At 35.3% G+C, this 20,570-nt stretch overlaps 1 protein-coding gene across 1 annotated transcript in view; it reads left to right on the top strand.

The window, feature by feature from the left end:
* The window catches only part of LOC145691727 (uncharacterized), a 120,873-nt gene extending 101,525 nt beyond the window's left edge, over positions 1 to 19,348 (top strand). Inside the window, exon 3 of the mRNA XM_081767058.1 lies at positions 18,457 to 19,348. Within this exon, the coding sequence (XP_081623184.1) occupies positions 18,457 to 18,894 (438 nt within the window). The 3' untranslated portion in view covers positions 18,895 to 19,348. The remainder of the gene's footprint in view (positions 1 to 18,456) is intronic.
* The last annotated feature ends 1,222 nt before the right edge of the window (positions 19,349 to 20,570 follow it).

The following is a 20,570-nucleotide window of genomic DNA, read 5'->3' as shown; positions in this document are numbered from 1 at the left end:
GATTGATTGTACTTTGATGTAAAGGCTTAGCGTGGTATATGCAACAAAGGTCCACTGCAAAAGAAATATTCCAGGCCATCATGGAGCTGTCAAGACATGACCTTCTAGAACTCCAACTTGGCACGCAGGATCTATAGCTTCGTTGGGCTGGGGCCATACTCGTAGCTTACCCTCAGCGTGCTGCAGTTCAATGCTACTCTCTTTCAATCGACGATCGCCTAATTACGGTATTTTCTGTTCCATGGAAGACGTTCGACTCCGTGCCGTATAGTGAGAAGTGGATCGTGTTCTTGTGGATCGTGAGTTCCCCAAGCCCATAATGTAAAGCAAGCGCTTCCCACAAAAGTATGGCTGCATAGTTGATCTATTGATTGTCCCACTAGAGCCCTCATTTAATTTGTTATTCTTTCTATAGCCTCTACTTCCCTCTGCCTTTGCTATATCATATGGTCTTGTTGAATGGTCGACGTAACTGCCTTGCACTTGTTATTCTCTCCCTATCGTATTTTTGAAAAAGTTCGTCTAATTTTCTCTCCTGTTTTTAATAATTGCCTTTGTTAGGATGAGGTGAGGCTTACTTTTCTGACACGATACCTAATAAATAGGTCAACCCAAAAACATAAAAAGCATAACAGCAAATTACACATATGGTTGGTTCCTTCAACATGGTTGTGGTTGTCTAAGGGTCCGGAAGAAACTAATTTTAAAAGCACAATAAAGCATAATTTTGGAAAATAAAGCATAATTTAAAATATACAGCACAATTCTTGGAAAATTCTATTAGAACAGTTCTCGGAAAATTCTGTTTAACTGCAAGTTTAACATACTGTATTAATATTTTTAAAACCAATTTTTACAGTGCAAAACCTTTGAGAATATAACAAAGAAACAATGAAAAGCTTATTTTTATTTCTGTAAACTTTTTGGTGTATTGAAATGGAGAAAAGAACAAAGAAAAGAAGAAAAAAGCTTTCCTCGAATAATGAATAAACAATAGTTTTATTCTAAGTATAACTGCGCAGTTATGTATGATGATTCGAAACATACAAAAAGTGCACAAAAACTCCACATGTGTACCTCTTGAACTTGAGCACTTTTGGTGGCATCTTTTACTTTCCCTTTCTGTATATATGCACTTCTAAAGCGCACACAAGTGATAGAAAAAACTGACTCGAGTAAAGCATATCTCTTTACAATGCATTAAGTAGAAAGTTCATTAAACATAAAAGAACTGGTTGCATAAAATATTAATAAATAGATCATGGTATTTAGAATATTTAATGTATAGTAAATATTATACATTATACACGATTTCTGTTAAACAATGATTGAAAATAACAATAAAGCATAATTTGGAAAATATAAAGCATTATTAAGCAAAAAATAAAGCATAATGTGGGTTGCTTTACTAATAAATATTAAATGATTTTCTATTCGTTCTTTCGTGTCTTTATTTCGTTCTTTTGCAAAATAGAAAATGCTTATACAGACACACATACACTCATATATATTAGCAGTAAAGCTCATTTGCAGAACCTGTAACGTCACAACCTGAAAATAGAATAAGAAAAGAATTAGTGAATAGTTTGAAATTGGTATTATCTGGTTCCATTCTTTCTCGCTCCACTCTTATGTAATTGAACATTTTTGATCTCTTCTGTGTTAACATCGTATTTCTTGATGTTAGTTTATTTATACCAGTACCTTTCAGCAGCATCATAAGGGAAGAGATCTTCAAACGGAAGTCGGACTTACAAATTGACATTAAAAGAAAGGAACATAAATATTTTAGATTATGGGATAGTAATCAGACCTTAGTTTATGTTTAAAAATAGTTCATTGGCTTCAGCTGTATTAAAGTAGTATAAAGGCGTAATTAGAAATATATCGAAGCATGGCTTCAGCTCTATCAAAGTACTATAAGAAGCGTAATTAGAAATATATCGGAGCATGGCTTCAGCTCTATCAAAGTACTATAAGAAGCGTAATTAGAAATATATCGAAGCATGGCTTCAGCTCTATCAAAGTACTATAAGAAGCGTAATTAGAAATATATCGAAGCATGGCTTCAGCTCTACCAAAGTAGTATAAAAGCGTAATTAGACATATATCGAAGCATGGCTTCCGCTCTATCAAAGTAGTATGAAAAGCGTAATTAGAAATATATCGAAGCATGGCTTCAGCTCTATCAAAGTAATATAAAAAGCGTAATTAGAAATATATCGAAGCATGGCTTAAGCTCTATCAAAGTAATATATAAAGCGTAATTAGAAATATATCGAAGCATAGACACTTTTAGTTAGTTGCGTGATTCTTTCCATACGACTGTAGAGTATACACAGTACTGCTTTAAGGCGAAAACACATTAACCTGTAAGCTTTATATTGATTTCTCGCTAATGTTTACTATCGTATGCGGGTCATTTAAGAGCAAAATACAGTTAACTTAGATAACAAATAACGGAAAGACAACGAGTGAAGAAAGACTATTATCATTAAGGGAATTCTGTAAGAGGTAGTAAATATTAAATGATTTTGAGTACAGTTTTTTTCTTTAATGAAGTGAGTTTTACCGTCGAAAGAACAAACCTAGGCAAATATTGAAAATTACTTTCTTTTTTAGATACTAAATGAGATACATGTCTGTTGGAATAAAATATAATCTTAATGCAACCCACACTGATATAATGGAAAGATTGGACTTACCATTTACTCGATTGACCCAGAACTAGGGTGGTCAGAGCACAAGGGATGCAAGTCCAAATTGTGAGAAAAATATATTTAGATTTCAATTTAAATAAATGGAAAAGTGAACAGTGTTTTTATTTTTACTTATAACAGTTATTTACAATAAAGGAGTAAGAATCTTTTAACAACTTAAATAAACTTTACTACGAAACCTTAAATTGAAATGTGTCCGAAATAACCAAAATTGGACACCTTGAATCTCTTTGGACCAAACACCCCAATTTTGTGCCAGGATCAAAAATACACGAGGCTTGTTGTCTCCGCGGCAGGGGTGTATGAGTAATTTCCTATTATTTGGCAGAACATGTAGACATTATGAATGTGTAATAGAAAGATAATCACTTTTGGTAGTGACTGTACCATAATTTATAATCATATTTTCACTTATTTGTATTATTATCAAATTGTTATGAAAAACTAGCTCAGTAGGCGACTACAGTACCGAGTTCTTACAAGAAAATTGACATTGACTTGTTTCAAGGGTGCTCATAATCAATATGTCTAATAGATCAGATATGTAAAGTATTTACAACATGTTACATCGATGATAGTATTTCTAATTGCAGGTGAATTGCAAACCAACGTTTGTTCTTCCATTTATTGGATCTATTTACTCGTTCATTAAAGATACTTTGCTCGACATTCCTGGCAATAGTAATGAATCTAAGCACAATAATGGAGACAGCAGTAGCTCAGAGGTTAAAGGAGATGGAAACGTTATATATAAAGTTATTGTTCAACCAGATTCGTCAATGGGAAGGAGACCCCCTCCTCCTCCTCCACCCCCACCACCTCCGCCCCCGTTACCACCGCCACCTCCAGAATACTATGAAATGTACCCCATGGAACCACTCCCAATGCCACCTCCACCATACTACGATTATCCCATGTATCCCATGGAACCACCACCGTTGCCTCCTCCACCATATGATTACTACTATTACGCACCAGTTCCAATGGACTTCGAGTACTACGACTTCTTTGGTGAGGAACCAGCTGCTCAGGAGGAAGCAGGCAATGGAAGTGGAAGAAGCTTAAACATTGACAACATCCTGAAGAAGTTGAAGAACAGTCCACAGATGAAGGACAGCTTGAAAAAAATTGGTGAGAAAAATTTTTCCAATGCCAAAGAACAAATGGAATATTATGCGAATGGGATCCTTCAGGACGAAAAGGCTTCAGAAAAACTACAGAATAAAGCATCCGAAGTATTGGAAAAATTAAAAAATCCCGAAAGTCAGATGTATAAAAAACTTATTAACAAATCTCCTATTAAGTTCAGTGATCAAACTTGAAATTTATATTGAATAAAAGTTCGAAAGCGTTCATTACATAATTTATAAATATCTATCATAATTATGCATTATGAGTGTATTCTTTTCTTTTCACTTTCCTATGTTTAACCTGTAATCTCTCTTTCCCATTATTTGTTACTCATAATATTTCTGTAGTATTATTTCTACTTATTACCATATTTCCAAATCTTTTTCAAATTTTATTAAGGCTTCTACGACTTTCCGAAGAGGAGTTGAATAAGAAAAAAAAACAAAAAAAAAAAAACATAATACTCGCAAATCTTAAGACGCACTACTCCCAGCAACACACACTAACGTGAACCAGCATCAGGTTCACATTGCCTTTCTTTGATAGCTGTAAAAATTAGTAATAATGTTGAGAGTCAACAGAGATATCTGCATTTAGAGCACTTCATGTGCACGTTAATTTCTTCATTACGTGGTCTAGAGTTCTGTTTCTGATGCGCCATCAGGATGAAGACTGCTGAACCACGCTAATTTGAGTACAAAACTAAAGAAATAATAAAATATTGTTTCTGGGAGCAATTCTTTGCCCATGCCACCATTCTTTCCAACTGTCATCAGAGAATTTCTTTCTGCCTGAAACAGCCATATATAAAGAATTTGTAACAGCCAACAATGGGAAGGAAGAGTTAAGAAATGTTTGTAGTGTACGTACAACAAATCATGAATCCATGAGTAATATAGGCCTACTATAAAACGACTGTGTAATTAAATTTTTCATTGCTTTGCACTACTGCTTCAACAAAGTGTAAGTTTCTTTCAAAATCTGCCTCGTTTGTTGTGTTCACTGTTGCTAACAGATGCCTCGAGAAACTAGCTAAAAGACTAAAATGGCTAAAATTCCCTAAAATTGTATGTAACTGAATAGTAAAGAGAATAAGAAAATAATGCTAGTTTTAGGGCATTCTTTTAAAACACACTGCAATACTTTCCCCCTCAGATTCTCAAATAAAACTTTTTCACCATTCACATTAATTTTTTTTTTTTTTTTTTTACAGTTTGTCTGATTACCTTACTAATAAAAAGTTCGAACATTCCGTTGAATTATAGTACCCTCTCTTCCAACCTTAATTTTAGCTAAAATTGATGACACTACAATACACTAATATGTAAGAGGTGAGAACTGTATCAAAAAATGCCATCAAAACTCATTTGAAAAAATCTATCCGCATAGCAATTAGCTACAGAAAGATGGGATTACAAGAATCCTGATTTCTAGCGACACTGTGACGAGAAAGCGAGAATGATACAAATAAGATATATTGTGAATCAAGGTAGCAAGTCACGGTTTGTTTTGTTTCTATGTACATTTTAAAGACATTTTTATTTTGAAAAGTTATGTCCAAGTATCTCTAAGCCAAAATGGCTAAAATTGGTGATTATAGATGTAGAATTGACCGAAGTTACAGTAAATTATAATCTGTAAATTATAATAGAATGGCTAGATTTAATCATACAGTAGCGAAATTGGTAACACTGGTTTTATTTACTTATAATCGGAGAAGACTATGACGTCAGAGGCTATATAATTGGAATTGTCTGCTGTGAGTTTACCATAACTTCTTTCGTTTAGAGTTTGCATATTAGGCTACAGGAACACAAAAACAAATCACGACTTTCGCAACACTGGAAACTGCATTTAAAGAGTACTGTACGTATTACTTATAAAACATGCATAATTTAATAGATATAATTCTAGTGTTGCAGTCTACAAATTATTATGTCTGACAACATCTCTATCAGTTGGGTTATGTGTAGTCAGAACATCAGCCCGTTATTTTTAGTTTCCTAGACTCAAATTTACTATTTCTTAATTTGATAACTTTCCAATTATACCACGTTGCTACGTAAGTATCAAAAGTAATGTGTCCTCATCCAGAATCTAACACTGTACCAAAGGTTCTCACGCTAACCAGCCGACCTCAAGAGAGGACGTACGGTAGAAATTTATTTCGCGGAGTCCAAATTAAAATATGAGGATAAATTATATTAAAATTTGTAAAATTACCCCTAAAATTCGAATAAATTTACAGAAAAATTGGTATTCCGGGCTCCCACAGGCCATTCTCTGTATACGTCTCTGTCAGGAGCACATATAAACTTTTGGTAGGCTTACTTTAAAGAAGACCTAAACCTACATACATATAAATTAAAGCTAGAATAATTAAATTTCTTTAATATCTCGAACGGAAGTTAGACATAAAGGCTAATAGATATGGAGTAATTTCAAATGAATACTTTTGTTTTATTTTATTTTTATTTTTATGATCTTTTATAAACAAATAAATTTATTTGTAATATAAATAATATAAATACTTTAAGAAACTTTAATAACAGTAATACAACCATACTGGTAGGTATAAAAATATTGGATTTCCATCTGGTGACACGCTGTACCATGGAGACAAGGTATGTTGTTACTAATCTTGTAAGAAGCGAAAAGCAATTGAACTCGTTACCTAGAAGACAAATTTAATTGTAATATAATTCATACTTATAAATCATAAATAACCTAGTATTATATAATAATACTATCTAATTTCATGAAATTCTAATTCATTTTTATTTATCGTGCCTACGTGTACTAAAAGTTTAGGACGTAATCGATGACGTGTAAGCTAGGCGAATTAAATAAATGCTGCGACACGATTTTGCCAAGTGGTAAAGTGTTGTAGCTAAGCACCCGCAATACAACGCAAACAAGTGAATAGATGACAAATGTACATATCTCGTTTTCTGCTTTAAAGAGGTAGATAAAGACATGACAATACCCTAGGCCTTTCATTTGCTACCTGGGGAAACCCGTAGCATCGCCTTCAAATGTCATAAACCTTGTTTCTTAGCATAGAACAAACACATGGATAATTAAGCATACGATTATTCAATACTATCACATCACTCATACCCCACCACTGATTACTACTAAAAGATTATAAAAATTGGGAATTATCTCGATACATGACAAAATAGTAAGGTAAATGAATTATATTTATTTGCGTCAATCTAGCCTACATACAAGTTCATCTTGATAGCCATTGAGTTAAAATATGACAGAGGTTTAAAAGAGACCACTTTTACATTCGACATAAAGATTTATAATAATTACTCGACGAATATCTTAATGGCAAAGAGGGAAATGTAAGTTATAGAAGTAAACTTTTACCATACCTATTAGAGGAACCTTAAGTCTCTTTCCTTCGTGCTTACAGCTGGATATGTTTGTACGACTGTTTCCTTGAAAAATTGAGCATTACGACAATATTTGCATTAACAATTGAGATGCTCACAGTGGAATAAGGATCCATTCCAACCAAAGTGAAATTGTTAATTCTACACACAATCGGCATGTTATGGCGATATTCTGTGAAATGTGTAGAAAACTAACACAAGAGGTTCAACCAGGGACGTACGCAGAAGGTGGGTCTGGGGGCAGAAGCCCTCTCCTGAAACCTTGATTTTCTGTGAATTTAGTATACTTTTAGGGCTAGGAGTCCTCCAAAAAGCTTTGGACCTCCTTCCTGAAAGAAGTTGCTATGTACGTGCATGTGCTCAACAAATTTCATTTGAAAGAATGTACAATCTCATAAGAGTTTAGTTTTCTCCGAACTTAGCCTTGTTGGAATGGGTCCTTATTCCACTGAGTCCCTCAATTCTCATGAATTTTTAAGTTGAAGCATTTGTGTGTACCCCCAGAGAAAATTTCCCCCACTTTCCTTATTTAAAAAAAAACAAAAACAAAAACTGTCTAGACCAATTTTTCGACACATTTACAAGGTGATTATGAAGTGTTTTCTAATGGGGAAGATTTTTAACCTGTAAACTATTTAATACCTACTAACCAGTGCCGGATGGCCCCTTAGCTATTGAAAGCTGCTCTTTATACGTCAAGCTTTAGGGGCCCTTTATACGTGAAGCTTTCTTTTTCAGCGACGACAATTTTTTAATTTTTTTTTTAAAGTTTTGAATATACACTCGAATCTCGCTAACTCAGCCATTCGTGGCACATATGGGTACCGGATTAGCGGAAGTGCCGGAGTATTGAGTATATATTTGATTACTGGATGTATGTACACTCATGTCCAAAATTATTGTTGTATATGTACAAATATGTTGTTGTAGGAATATAATTTGATAACGAATTCGCCCGGTATTTCTTATAATGTTAGTATGTGTATAATCGGCAAAGACATGTATGTGGCAAATTTCATGTCAAAAGAGCAGTAAATAAGAACAATAAAACGAAAATAAAACTTTCTTGTCCATTTAGCAACATTTTGCTTTACTCATTCTAATTTTCATATTTATAATACTTTTCCTATGAAATTTACCACAAATATACATTTCCCGGTTATACACATAATATCAGTATTAAAAGTACCCTGTAAAATCATTATCAAATTATATTCTTATAAGAGGACAGTTATAGATATGCGACAATCATTTTGGACATGAGTGTACGAACAGTATGTAAAGCATTTTTTAACTAAGCATTGTTGCGCATGCGTACGATAATTCATTGTACACGTGTTTTTGGTTGGATGTGCGCCGGATTACTGAGAGGCTGGACTACTGAGGGCCGGATTAGCGAGAGTCTAGTTTATGCTATTTGCTAATTTATGAACCTGATGGATATCTAAAAGGAAACAATAGCCCATTACAAACAGGGCTAGGAAACGGGGTGTCCATTATAAGCGGATCAGGATAATAGGAACCTCATTACAAGTGAGGCTGAGAAATAAAGCCGTATTACTTGCTTCATTAAAGCCTAATGCATAACTATACAAAACATCATTGTTGTATGTGACTTTTATATTTTTGCTCTTTCTTGTCATTTGGAAATTACATTACAATCTGTTTTCTCGTTAAATTTTTTGGGCTTCCAAGCGAGGCCGAGTGGGGGCCTAAGCTATAGCTTGTTTAGCTTATACGTAAATCCGGCACTGCTATTAACATACCGTTTTTGACAAATGCATGATAAGTACAGACAAGATCTTGTACTACATAAACTTACAGACATTTATATGTATCCAATATATTTAGAATAGTCTCACATGGACTCTGTTAGATCTTCAGAGGGTATCAAGCTGGTGTTGGATTCTCTCCAGTTTTTCTTCAACATGTGAATAGTCAACCGGATATCAGCCCCAATCTTTCCGCTTACGGCCTTGAGACTATAGTCTTGCATAATATTGAACTTTTCCTAAGTTACGTCCGGCCAAACACTTTTAAGAGGTTGGTTACAATTACAGTTATTCTTTTTACATGTCTAAAGTTTTTACTGTCATGTGTCTTTTATCCAGAGTCTGTGTAATACACTAAATTTAACATTTTTAGTTTAAAATCAGAGCCTTTCAACTGAAACTGCTGCTCCAGTTTTTATCCGTCGATATCTGTTGAAAGGAGGTTCTTCGTACGACCGACGAATGAGTTGAAGCTTCTTGTAAACACGGGCAGCCTGATTCAAAGACGGTTTTTAAAGTGCGATTATCATTGTATTAACATCGTTGTTGTTGTAAGGTTTGATTAACGTGTGATTCCAACTTCCGTCTTTAGATAAAATGTTGTCTATGTCATCTCTGATTTATATCGAAAAAGGATATTCACGATTTTCCGGCAGTGATGTTAAAATACATGAAAGAAAGTACGATAATGGTGTTTAACATTGTCTTACTTTCTCTCGTAATGTGTTTTTACAAAGTACAACCCTGCAAAAAGTCATTGTGTGCTTCTTTCAATATAAGTTGTGGATAACATAATCGGAATGTTGCTCAATAAAGAAATTATAGTGGCCCCGCGTAGTGTAAGCACCCTGCATGAGGTTTTCCTGGCTTTTCACACCAGACAAATGCCGGGGTGGTGCCTAACTTATAGGTCCCAGGCCGCTTCCTTCCTTCCCTTTCCCCGGATTGTGTGCTCGCCGAGGGACGTCATCACTCAAAATGTGAAGGGCTAAATGACCTTAGATCCTAAAGAAATCTAAAATCCTAAAGAAATTGTAATCACATGTTAGTCAACACTTAGTACGACGCCAATCACACGTAACATCGTCTCTGAATATGCCACGAGATGTCTCGGTAGCTTAATGATAACCTCGACGACAATAGTATCTATGAAGTTTCGTGCCTATCATTTGACTTGCGTTTTATTCACAGTTCCTCTCTTCCTTCCACTGTTTCATTCCGCCAATTCTAGTTACTCCTTGCTACTAGTATCCGTCTATTCTAGCCTACAGTCCATAATAAAAGGAACGCTAAATCGTAATTTCATTTCTATGTCGAAATTATTCGTTTCCTTTCTTATACGATTTGCTAATCGTATACTTTTCTTCCTATTTTCTCACTTATCTAAACCTTGCACCTTCAAGGAGACAACAATAGGTATTTTAAACAGGAAGTTACCTTCACTGTGAACTAACCAAAGACAGAGATTAAACAGGGTAACTCTAATAGGTCTAAGGATACAATGTCACTCACTAGATACGTAGCATGATACGAAAAGCTTCTAATTTTTGCTGCCCTATTGGCAGACGATAACTAATTGAAAAACACGTATTATGTATTAGGAAGTAAACAAGTTCATTTATTTGACAGAGGCTAAAGACATACACCTCATGTTTTTTTTTTTTCTGAATATGACAATTTCGATAAGAAAATTCTTTAATGGCGTGATGGCTGACAAAACATAGTTCTGTAGCTTCTTACTTAAGTGAGAAGATAAAATGTTACGTGATGAGTGAAAAATACTGTATTTTGATTTCTATCCTAAAATTATTTTGATGGGGTAGTAGGAGAGCAATTGAGTACACGAGATTTGATTTTCGTTTTAACCTTTTATTATAAATTTTTTTGTTATATATAATACTGTAACATAAAGTTACTGCAAGATGGTCTTAGGACCAATACACAGTTATCTAATAAATAGTTTAGGAAAAATAGTGTTTTTAGGTCCAGACAGCGCCAAAGGAGGGACTTTTACAAAGCTCCATACAAGCTGAGTGGAGGTGGTTTAGGATTTTTTTTAATGCCCTAGGCAAACAAAGAGAGGTTGGAATCTCGCAGAGCTCTAAGCAAGCTAGGCTGCTAGAAAACCTACAGAGTTCAACGCAAGCTAGGTGGTCGCGGTTGGGATTTTTACAGAGTTGCAGGCAAGCTAAGAGGATGGTTGAGTTTTTACAATGCTCTGGCAAGCTAGGTGAGCAATAGATCTTACGGCTTTAGGTAAGCTAATAGGCTTGAGTTAGGTTAAATTTTGGTCAGTATGCTGAAGTATAGGAATTCAAAATGTCGTAAGTCACTACAGTATAAGTGATCTTCGGCTTATAACTTATCAAACAATATCTAATCACTGTATTTTTATGTCTTAAAGTATCTCCACTCCTCTTCACTATTCTGAATTCTAACTTCCTCTGCGGTAGTAACGTATCCATACAGTCGAAACATTCCTTCAAAACCCTCACTTCTTTTTAAAAGCAATTACTCAATTATTTATCGGAAACATCATTTTGTGTGAGGGTTCTATAGGTAATTTATGAACTTTCAAACCTCAAATTTCCATTACACTTTCTCATTACATATTCGTAGACACAATCTACAATGAGGTTCTTAGGAAGACAGAAGAAAGAAAAAGTGACATATCTTCGCACATTTGTTCGTCGTTGTGGACACCTAATGTTCTCGGATTTACTCTGTACCTACATTTTAACGACTAGTTGTGACTTTCCATGTTTTTTTTTTTTTTCATAGGAAGTATGTTTCTTCTTCGATATAATAATAATTATTAGGGTCTAAAACTATTAAACTAAACTTCCGACTTACAGTCTAAAAGGGCCAGGATCTTGACATGTAGCGGTCACACCTCATAGATTAGGATTAGGAATTAGATTTCTTAGCTATTAGCAGAGCTGACCTTCCGTCACGTGTGAGATGATGATCCTCGGCAATCACATTGTCTGGGAAATAAGGTCGGAAGAAAGAAATAGACAAGGAAGGAAGAGAGCTGGGACCATTACGTTAGGTACAACCCCAGTATTTACCCGATGTGTATAAGAGAAACCCTGAAAAATCTTACTCAGAATGACTGGCCTCAAAAAGCTGTTATACTTTCTCGACTGATTGTCTCCACCGGGAATTGAACCTAAGACCACTCGTACTCAAGGAATTTTCGGTGTTTTAACCACCTTGAACAAAAGTGGCGTGTGGTGAAATTTTACTTCGGGTAAACAATGGTATCAGAGGCGGCTCCTGAGGGAGATCACACCTGCAAATTTACATTTTTTCTTGGAATTAAGGGAAAAAACTTTATTAATATACTAATTGTTACATAAAGTAATTAATATATTAGGCAACATTTATCCCATTAGTTTCAAGCGATAAAACTATTTTTTTTACCAGTGTGACTTCCCTCACGAGCCGCCTCTGGATCTTTAGTTTCTTGTCTCTAAATCTAAGTTATAAGCTATAATAAGCTGAAAGCTATAATAAGCAAATTCTCTCTGTTTGAAGAATATGAACTCTCATTATGACCTCCTGAAAAAGTGCTTGTTTACCCAGAAAGCAAACAATATTAAGAAAGATATATTTTTATTCTCATTTCTAAATGATATTTTGGCTTTCCGTCTTCCTTCACGTTTGCAACACCAAAATCGATTAAAAATGACTTTTCAAACAAAAGGAGTATTACCAGTCAAAAGAAATAGTCTGTAACGAGTTAGTGAAGATATGAAAATAAATATTTAACAATAATGGGTTAGTTTCATCCTAAGAAACATTTTTGTTTTTTAATGTTTCTTTTCTTTTTTTCTTCTTTTCTTTTTCTTCATTTTTCTTTCTTTTTTTTTCTTTTTTCTACAATATCAGCTAAAATGACTATCTTGACGTTGGGTTCTGAAGCTTAACTTGGCATTGTCAAATTATACTTGAATCTTTCAAATGCAAAACGATCCTTATCTGAAGTGGAAAACTTGTAATATGCATGAAATTTGATTGAGAATTTAGTTCTCCATCTGCTTGTGTTCAAGTTTATAGAGGATTCTCTACAGCCGTATTATTAGCAGTGCAAAATTTTCCAACTGTGGATAAAAAAAGTTGTACTTTTTGGATTTGTTTAAAAGGAAATCAATATGAACATTGTTTTTCGAAAATTCCATAAATTTCACGTCGCATATTGATGGTCCATAACTTGGGAACCAAATGCCTGCTATTTGTCCTGCATATGAATTACCTCCACTCGCACTTTTTAGCTTATGATCATGACATGCTTTTTCCTTACGAGTGTAAGTTTATACAGAGAAATATCATATATTCATGACAAGATTGCCCTGCAGGAAGACATAAATTACCTATAGGCTGGTGTAAAATGTAGCAATTGAAACTTAACACTAAGAAACGTGGCAGTATTAATACTATTCTAAAAAAGGTCTTTTGTTCCTTCACATACCATGTCAACGATTCCCCTATTACACATTCTGCTAGTCATAATGACCTTGGCGTCATCTTTGATTCGAAAGTTACACTCTATGACCACATCTCTATACTTACGAATTCAATGTGCATGTTGGGGCTTTCTTTATCGACTTACTGACCTATACACTGCGGTGTCATTAGCAACGTTCTCTAAAACTCTAATGGTGCCCAAAATCGAATACTGCTCTCCCACATGGGCCATGACAGCACCTACACCAGAGCTGCCGTGTCGTGACAAAACGCTGTAACTTTGGCGGAGAAGTTTTGCGAAAATGAGCCGTAAAGTTTTCATCCGAAAATGTGATCTGTATTGTGTAGAACCAGTGTAACTAGGCAATAATGGTCAACCAATCAATTTTCACCAAATTTAATCACACAACATGCATTTACGTAACATTACATGTAACCACGTGTTTCCAAAGTCAAGATACACTGGTTCTACACGATACAGATCACATTTTCGGATGAAAACTTTACGGCTCATTTTCGCAAAACTTCTCCGCCAAAGTTACAGCGTTTTGTCACGACACGGCAGAGAGATGGAGTGGGTCAGTGGGTGGGTGGGTCAGTGGGTCAAGTGGGTCAAGTTTTTTGAGTGGGCCAGTGGGTCGTGGGTCAACAGCATGTGACCCACTGTGACCCACCACCCACCGTGACCCACTGCGACCCACCACCTACCATGACCCACTGTGACCCACCACCCACCGTGACCCACTGCGACCCATCACCCACCATGACTCACTGCGACCCACCGACTCAGTATGATCTACCGACCCTCTCTGCTCACTGTATTGTAGACAGTATCTTCTGAAGACTGGTAAATTTGTCTTCGTTTTACTTTCAAGACCTTCATTTCCCTTCCTTTTCCACTTGTTTCTGTCTACTTACCTGAGGTGAGTATATCTAACCAAGTGAAAAAAGAACTTCAGGACTTTTGGATATTGATATTTTTAATTGTAATAATAGCAATAGGACTTCTACTACTACTTGGCTTTCGGGATCTGTGAGTTTTTAGAGGAGCTAACTACTGAAAAAAATACATTTTTGAATCACTGTAATATATAAATTATTATATAAAAAATTGAATGTAACTATGTGTGCCTGATCATTACGGTCAAATTGCAAAGTTAAATGAAATTACTTTTGGTATATAGTTAGGCCTTAATCCAAACTGGGATGTTATATTGCTTTTATTATAATGCATAATATCCTAAGTAGATAGAGAGGATTCGAATTTTTGCGAAAAAAAGAAATGAGTATCTCGCAAACCGTTAAACTTACGGAGCTGAAATTCAGTGTATTAACTCTTTATTGAAAATAAACAGAATGTGTCCTAGCATTTTTTAAAAAGTCTCCTTTATATGTGTGTGGGGGAGGGGGCACTTTCTATATATGGAAAATTGGTAGTGAGTTGGTTTGTAAAAATGATCGAAAACGATCGATGTTATTTAAGAAAAAAAAAAATCAGAAACAAAAAATACAGTGCTTGGCTTCATATATCCATTGCTTTCTACTATAATAATTGCTGAAGCTTATGTTTATTATATGGACCGCTTACAGCACAGGGCAATCAACCCAAAAACGTGTGACTAAAATAGGCATAAAATTTGTACTGTAAGTTTAATTACATGGAAATTTTAAGTTTGGATTGTACGCATAATTATATGGAAAATTTTACACTTTTTCCCCTTTACGTTGGTCTACTTACCTTGATTTGGAACTTTCAAATTTCATCCTTTTTCCACTGAAAAGTATTGATAATTCAACAAGGAAATAATAATTATACTATGATAATTTAATTTAAATTAATCGTAATTTGGCACATGGCAAACAGCAGTGTGGTAATTGAAGGGGAAGAAGGAGGGAAATTCCCATTCACCTCTGAACACTTTGCAGGAACCTTGTTCCCTTTCGCTTTCTAGACGGGGGAGGGAATTTGGTAATTGCATCAAACTTTCATGTGTAATTACAAAAATTAAATTTATAAACAAATAAGAAATCATCAGTTTATCAGGCTTTAATTGATAATTTATTCACAAGATTCCCTATCGAAGGCGTGGTAGATGAAGTTTCTGTTCTCTATGAGTCGACATTGCCAACTGACACGGTCGATATGGAAAAGATGCTGTATGGTGATAGAGAGATTATACTTCTTGCTGAGTATTTCAAAACTAAGAAAAATTGTTATCAGACTTAAATATAACAAGCAGATTATCGATGAGGAGTTGCAGAAATCGGGTAGAAATATTATCAATTTCCACGACAGAGTGCGAAGGGGATTTCCTCCTTATGAATTTACAGATGACTGATATTAGAGATAGACTAAGTGCTCAAACATTGTTTAACTTGTTGTTCATCAATGTTAATGGCCCACCGCTAGACAAGCTCAAAGTAGACGAGCTAGTTATTTCTTGGCTGAAGGATGGACATCATTCCGCTGCGGATGATTTACCACGAAAATGTCCTGGAGGCCAACAGCAAATTAACCCAATTTCAGGTTTGTTTTAAGGTGGCAAATTACGAGTTATGGAAAATGTATACTTGTATTACTAATGGCTTATTTGTGTTATTCAACTTTGTACCGAATTTTTTAGTAAGTCTCTTCTATGCTTTAAGTAAACTACTTTGAATAAATATTCATAATAATTGCAGTTATGCATATTTGTAACTTAAATTTAACGTGGTGTTTTAGTGATTACACAAATTACAATTATGAGCATACTTTATGGAGATGCTCTCACATAGGGTACCCGAGCACCTTTATAAACTATGAAAAACTGATTTTCAAGTTTTTTGTGAGAGAAATACTGTGAACTGAGAAACCATAACCTTTTACATATTGTATAGGGATATTTTCCTGCGAATAGAAGTTTCTTTTGGAATGCGTTCAGAAATTAACACTTGCAAGAATACTCTTTTAGTACAAGTATATTTTAGGCACACACTAATTTCCCACCACCTTGAACTCTTTCAATTTCCTCACTGACAAACACTTTACCATTTTATATCATAAAGGTCAGATCCACCGTTATTCTAACAGAGTGGTGCTTGAGCGATTGACTAGAAATTCAAACTCCGATTAGTGACAATTTCAGTCTTGTTTTATTTCAAGTGTAAACTCTTTAGTCAGTACAGAAGAGGCCGTGGATCGTGTTCAGAGTTGATGACGATGGATTTTGGTTAGTCAGAATAGGTCATAGTGGAGAGTGAGAGTGGTTCATGGTGAGTGGTGGGTCACGGTGGGTCAGAGTGGGTCACGGTGGGTCAGAGTGGGTCACCGTGGGTCGTGGGTCATGGTGGGTGGTGGGTCAGAGTGGGTCACGGTGGGTCGTGGGTCAGAGTGCGTCACGGTGGGTGGTGGGTCACGTTGGGTGGTGGGTCAGTGGGTCGTGGGTCAAGTTTTCATTGACCCACGCCAACTCTGACCTACACATCTCTCCAGACTTGATTCTATTCTCAATTTCTTTATTGCTATATTACATTTTCCTGTTCCTGCACTTTGAATATTATCTATGAAGGAACTCTTGCGACCTCTTAATATCCAGACTCCGAAAGTTATACGCAGAAATAACTCTGACCTGAAATTTCTTCATAAAATAGTTAATGGAAACTTAAGATCGGAAACATTCCTTCAAGAACTATCCTTACGTGTTCCTTCCCGCATAACTTGTAATATCCTTAGTCCTTACATACCCCTATTCCATTTTGCTCGTCCTAGGTTGGCAATTATACAGAGTTCTCTTTTTTTGCAGAATACAGAACTGTTATAATCATCTAACAACTGATGTCGACATTGTTTTTTTCGAGCTACCCGGTGTTTGAAAGAGAAATTAAACGAGTTGTGTTGATTTGGAGTTTAACGCCCCTTTCAGCAGCGAGGCTATATGAGATGGAACCTACTGATTAACGTGGAATCCGAACTACGTGAGCTCTCGGCGGGAATCGAACCCGGATCTCCCATGCAGCAATTAAACAATTTTTGGCGAAATAATATTACCTTTAAACTCCTCGTTGACACTGTTTTTATTGTTGTGTTGCTTTTTTGTTTGTTAGCATTTCCTCGTGTAAAACGGTAAAGTTATGCTGTATTTGTTCAATACAAAATAAATAATATTTATCTCCCAATTTTGTCTAGCAGGTTAGGATCAATGGATGAATTCGGTTGATTTGTTTTTATTTTCGAAAATTTGATGACTCATAAATCGGGAGCCAAAAGCCTGTACAACATATTTCATATGCTTATACACTAGGTCAAAGTCTGCCACTGTGCCAAGTTTGATCCAGAATGGGATTGGTTCGGATGAACTCGTGTAATATATACAGGGTGAACCTGAAAGATGTACACAAATTCCGGGAGGTGAGTCGTGACGTTAAAATTAGACAGTTAGTTCTCTTGCATGTTGTCGAATTCTGCTTCGTGTACTAGTGACATGGGTGCCAACTTCGAACCGAAAATCCTATCCTGACAATTGGAACGGAACAGAAAGATGTGCATAAACTGCAGGAAGTGATTTGTGAGATCAAAACTAGTTAAACGTGGCTGTGAACATCAGCAAAATTGAACATTGAGTAGTTTCGCATTAGTGGTACATTAGGACTCGATTTTTATTTTAAATTGGCACCCTTGTCATTCGTGCACGACACGGAATTCAACAACATGCAAGAGGACTTTTTGTCTTCTTTTGATGTCTCGAATCACCTTCCGGAGTTTGTGCACATCTTTCAGGTTCACCATGTATAGTATCATTGATTTTTCAGAAAAAAAAATGAATGGTGATAAAGCATAATACTCACCAAAACTTATTATTTTCATCGCAGTAATTTTATTTTTCTCTGATTTGTTATAAGGAAAATCTAAGCTTAACATTTGATTGATTATCTTACTATTAGTTCATATATAATTAATATATTTTTAAACTTTTATTTCAGTCAGCAGTGCCACTGCAAGTGGGAAAACGAGACATCATCAAGTCCACTCTCTCAACCATCAAACAAACGCTTCATGGAATTCTTCCGAACTTCTTGACGTCATCAACTTCTTCATATCCTGGTTATCGAAGAAGACCTTATATCCGAAGTGGAGATCCTGAAAGCAACGATATTAACTCTAACGTCAATGTGATCAATAATCCTATCCCAAATCCTTATGAGGCTTTTTTCAATGGCGTGCCCGGCATACAACAAGGTCAACCATGGAATGGTTATGTTGCAGACTATTTTGGGGATTTCTCATACGGGGATCTACCAGAATCCTATCATCCAAATGACGTAGATACAGGGAGAGGAGCTCTGCCTTATATAGACAATGCTCAACCAATGACTACGGGCGGTAATAAGGTGCCCACAGGTAATTCAGTTGATAAATAATAGTTAAAATAAGCGACAAGTTGTTAGTGAGTATGTTGCTAGTTGAGTTTAAATTCGGGACAAAGAATATAAAGAAATTGTCTACGTTGAGGTAAAGTCTGGAATGTATGTAGTAATGAAGTACTAGCAAAGTTCTAAGATATAGATTCCCAAACTTTTCAGCCGCCGTCTGACTTTGTAGATCGAACTAACTTTACCCCTGTGATCGTTCTATCACGTTAAGCGACTTTCATTCGTGTGACCACGGATTATTTCATCAATCCCTTTTCAGATTGTGAACTAATATCTTATATATTAGGTGTTAGGAAAGATTGAAGTGTATTCAGTTATTTCAATTCAGATACGAGCTGTTTAGTATCGATATGTATTTGTGATTCTTAACACAGGTAATTTATTATGACTATGTCTTGTAGTAAATGATGTATTTAAAAGAAATAAAAAGCAGTACAGTTCACAAGTAATAATCTTTTTATATTATAATTTTGTTATTATTTCATACTTGTTTATATCAATGAGATATATTAGTATGGAAACTAAGGGTGATAGAAAGAAACATTTTGAGTTGAAGTCACACAATAATGGGGGGAATAATAATCACATATATTTCTATCCATGTAGTAATTGGAGGTATAACACATATAAGACGAGACACATGAAACTTGGCAAACGCCCGCAAATGAAACTGTAATTTGATGTCAAAATTTGCAGTACCTTCTCCTATTGCAATACCAGAAGACGAATTTGTGACATTGTTTCTGAGTGTGTGAGAGAGTCAACGTTAGACCTTTCCTTACGCTTCATAGTTCCCAAAAATGACCCACTTCAACCATGATCTTCAACTTGCCAAACAAATCATCAAGACAGATCACAACTGTTGGCTGGACCTCCCAACAAAGTCAAATTATTGGCTGTCTGAGATTTAGCGTTATCGTGAAGGATGATAACGTTTTTCATTACGAGATTACATCATTTGTTATTGATCTCGTATAATACAAATACATTGACTGGAGTATTACATTGATTAGTTCACTTCAGGTTAACTCTCCTTTTCAGTGGTTAGGCTGCCTGAGACGGGACTTACCGTTCAAAATTGGGTCCAAAGCTCTACTAGAGTTTGTATATGAAGTAAGAACTCTACCGGGAATCGAATCTGGGATCATGTACACAAAAACATGCATCTTAGTTACTTGGACAATGAAGAGGCACAACCATTTAATGGTGCTGAAATATTAGTTCATATCAATACTGTAGTTGCTTCTCATTTCACCATGTATATTAGTCCCCTGTGATAGCTTTATAACATCATTTTACAAGTTTTCCCGAATTTCATTTGATAAACCCTTTAAACATTGAATTGACACTTTAATGTAAATATGGTATTAATTGTGGTATTGTTTATGTTATTGTAACAAGCTATAGACGTAGATATGGCTGAGAAACAAAAAAATGTACAAAGAAGGAATTAATTCTGTCAGGTAATTATAGTCCTGTGCTGGGTGCCCATATCTTCGATCATTCACATAAAGTTCTTATTCACTTAGATTTACTGTCATCTATTCGAACAGGAATAGTATCAGATAGGTTATAATTTTTCCATGATATAATTACAGTAGAGTAAGTGTGCATATTGCTGTTAGTTTAGTTCTACATATTATGATCATTGAAGTAAGGACAAT

This window comes from Thermobia domestica, chromosome 8 (genome assembly GCF_964235325.1).
Source record: "Thermobia domestica chromosome 8, izTheDome1.hap1.1, whole genome shotgun sequence".
Classification (NCBI taxonomy): Eukaryota; Metazoa; Arthropoda; class Insecta; order Zygentoma; family Lepismatidae; genus Thermobia; species Thermobia domestica.
The sequence above is the reverse complement of the archived record's forward strand: the minus strand, read 5'-3'. Positions and strand labels throughout refer to the sequence as shown.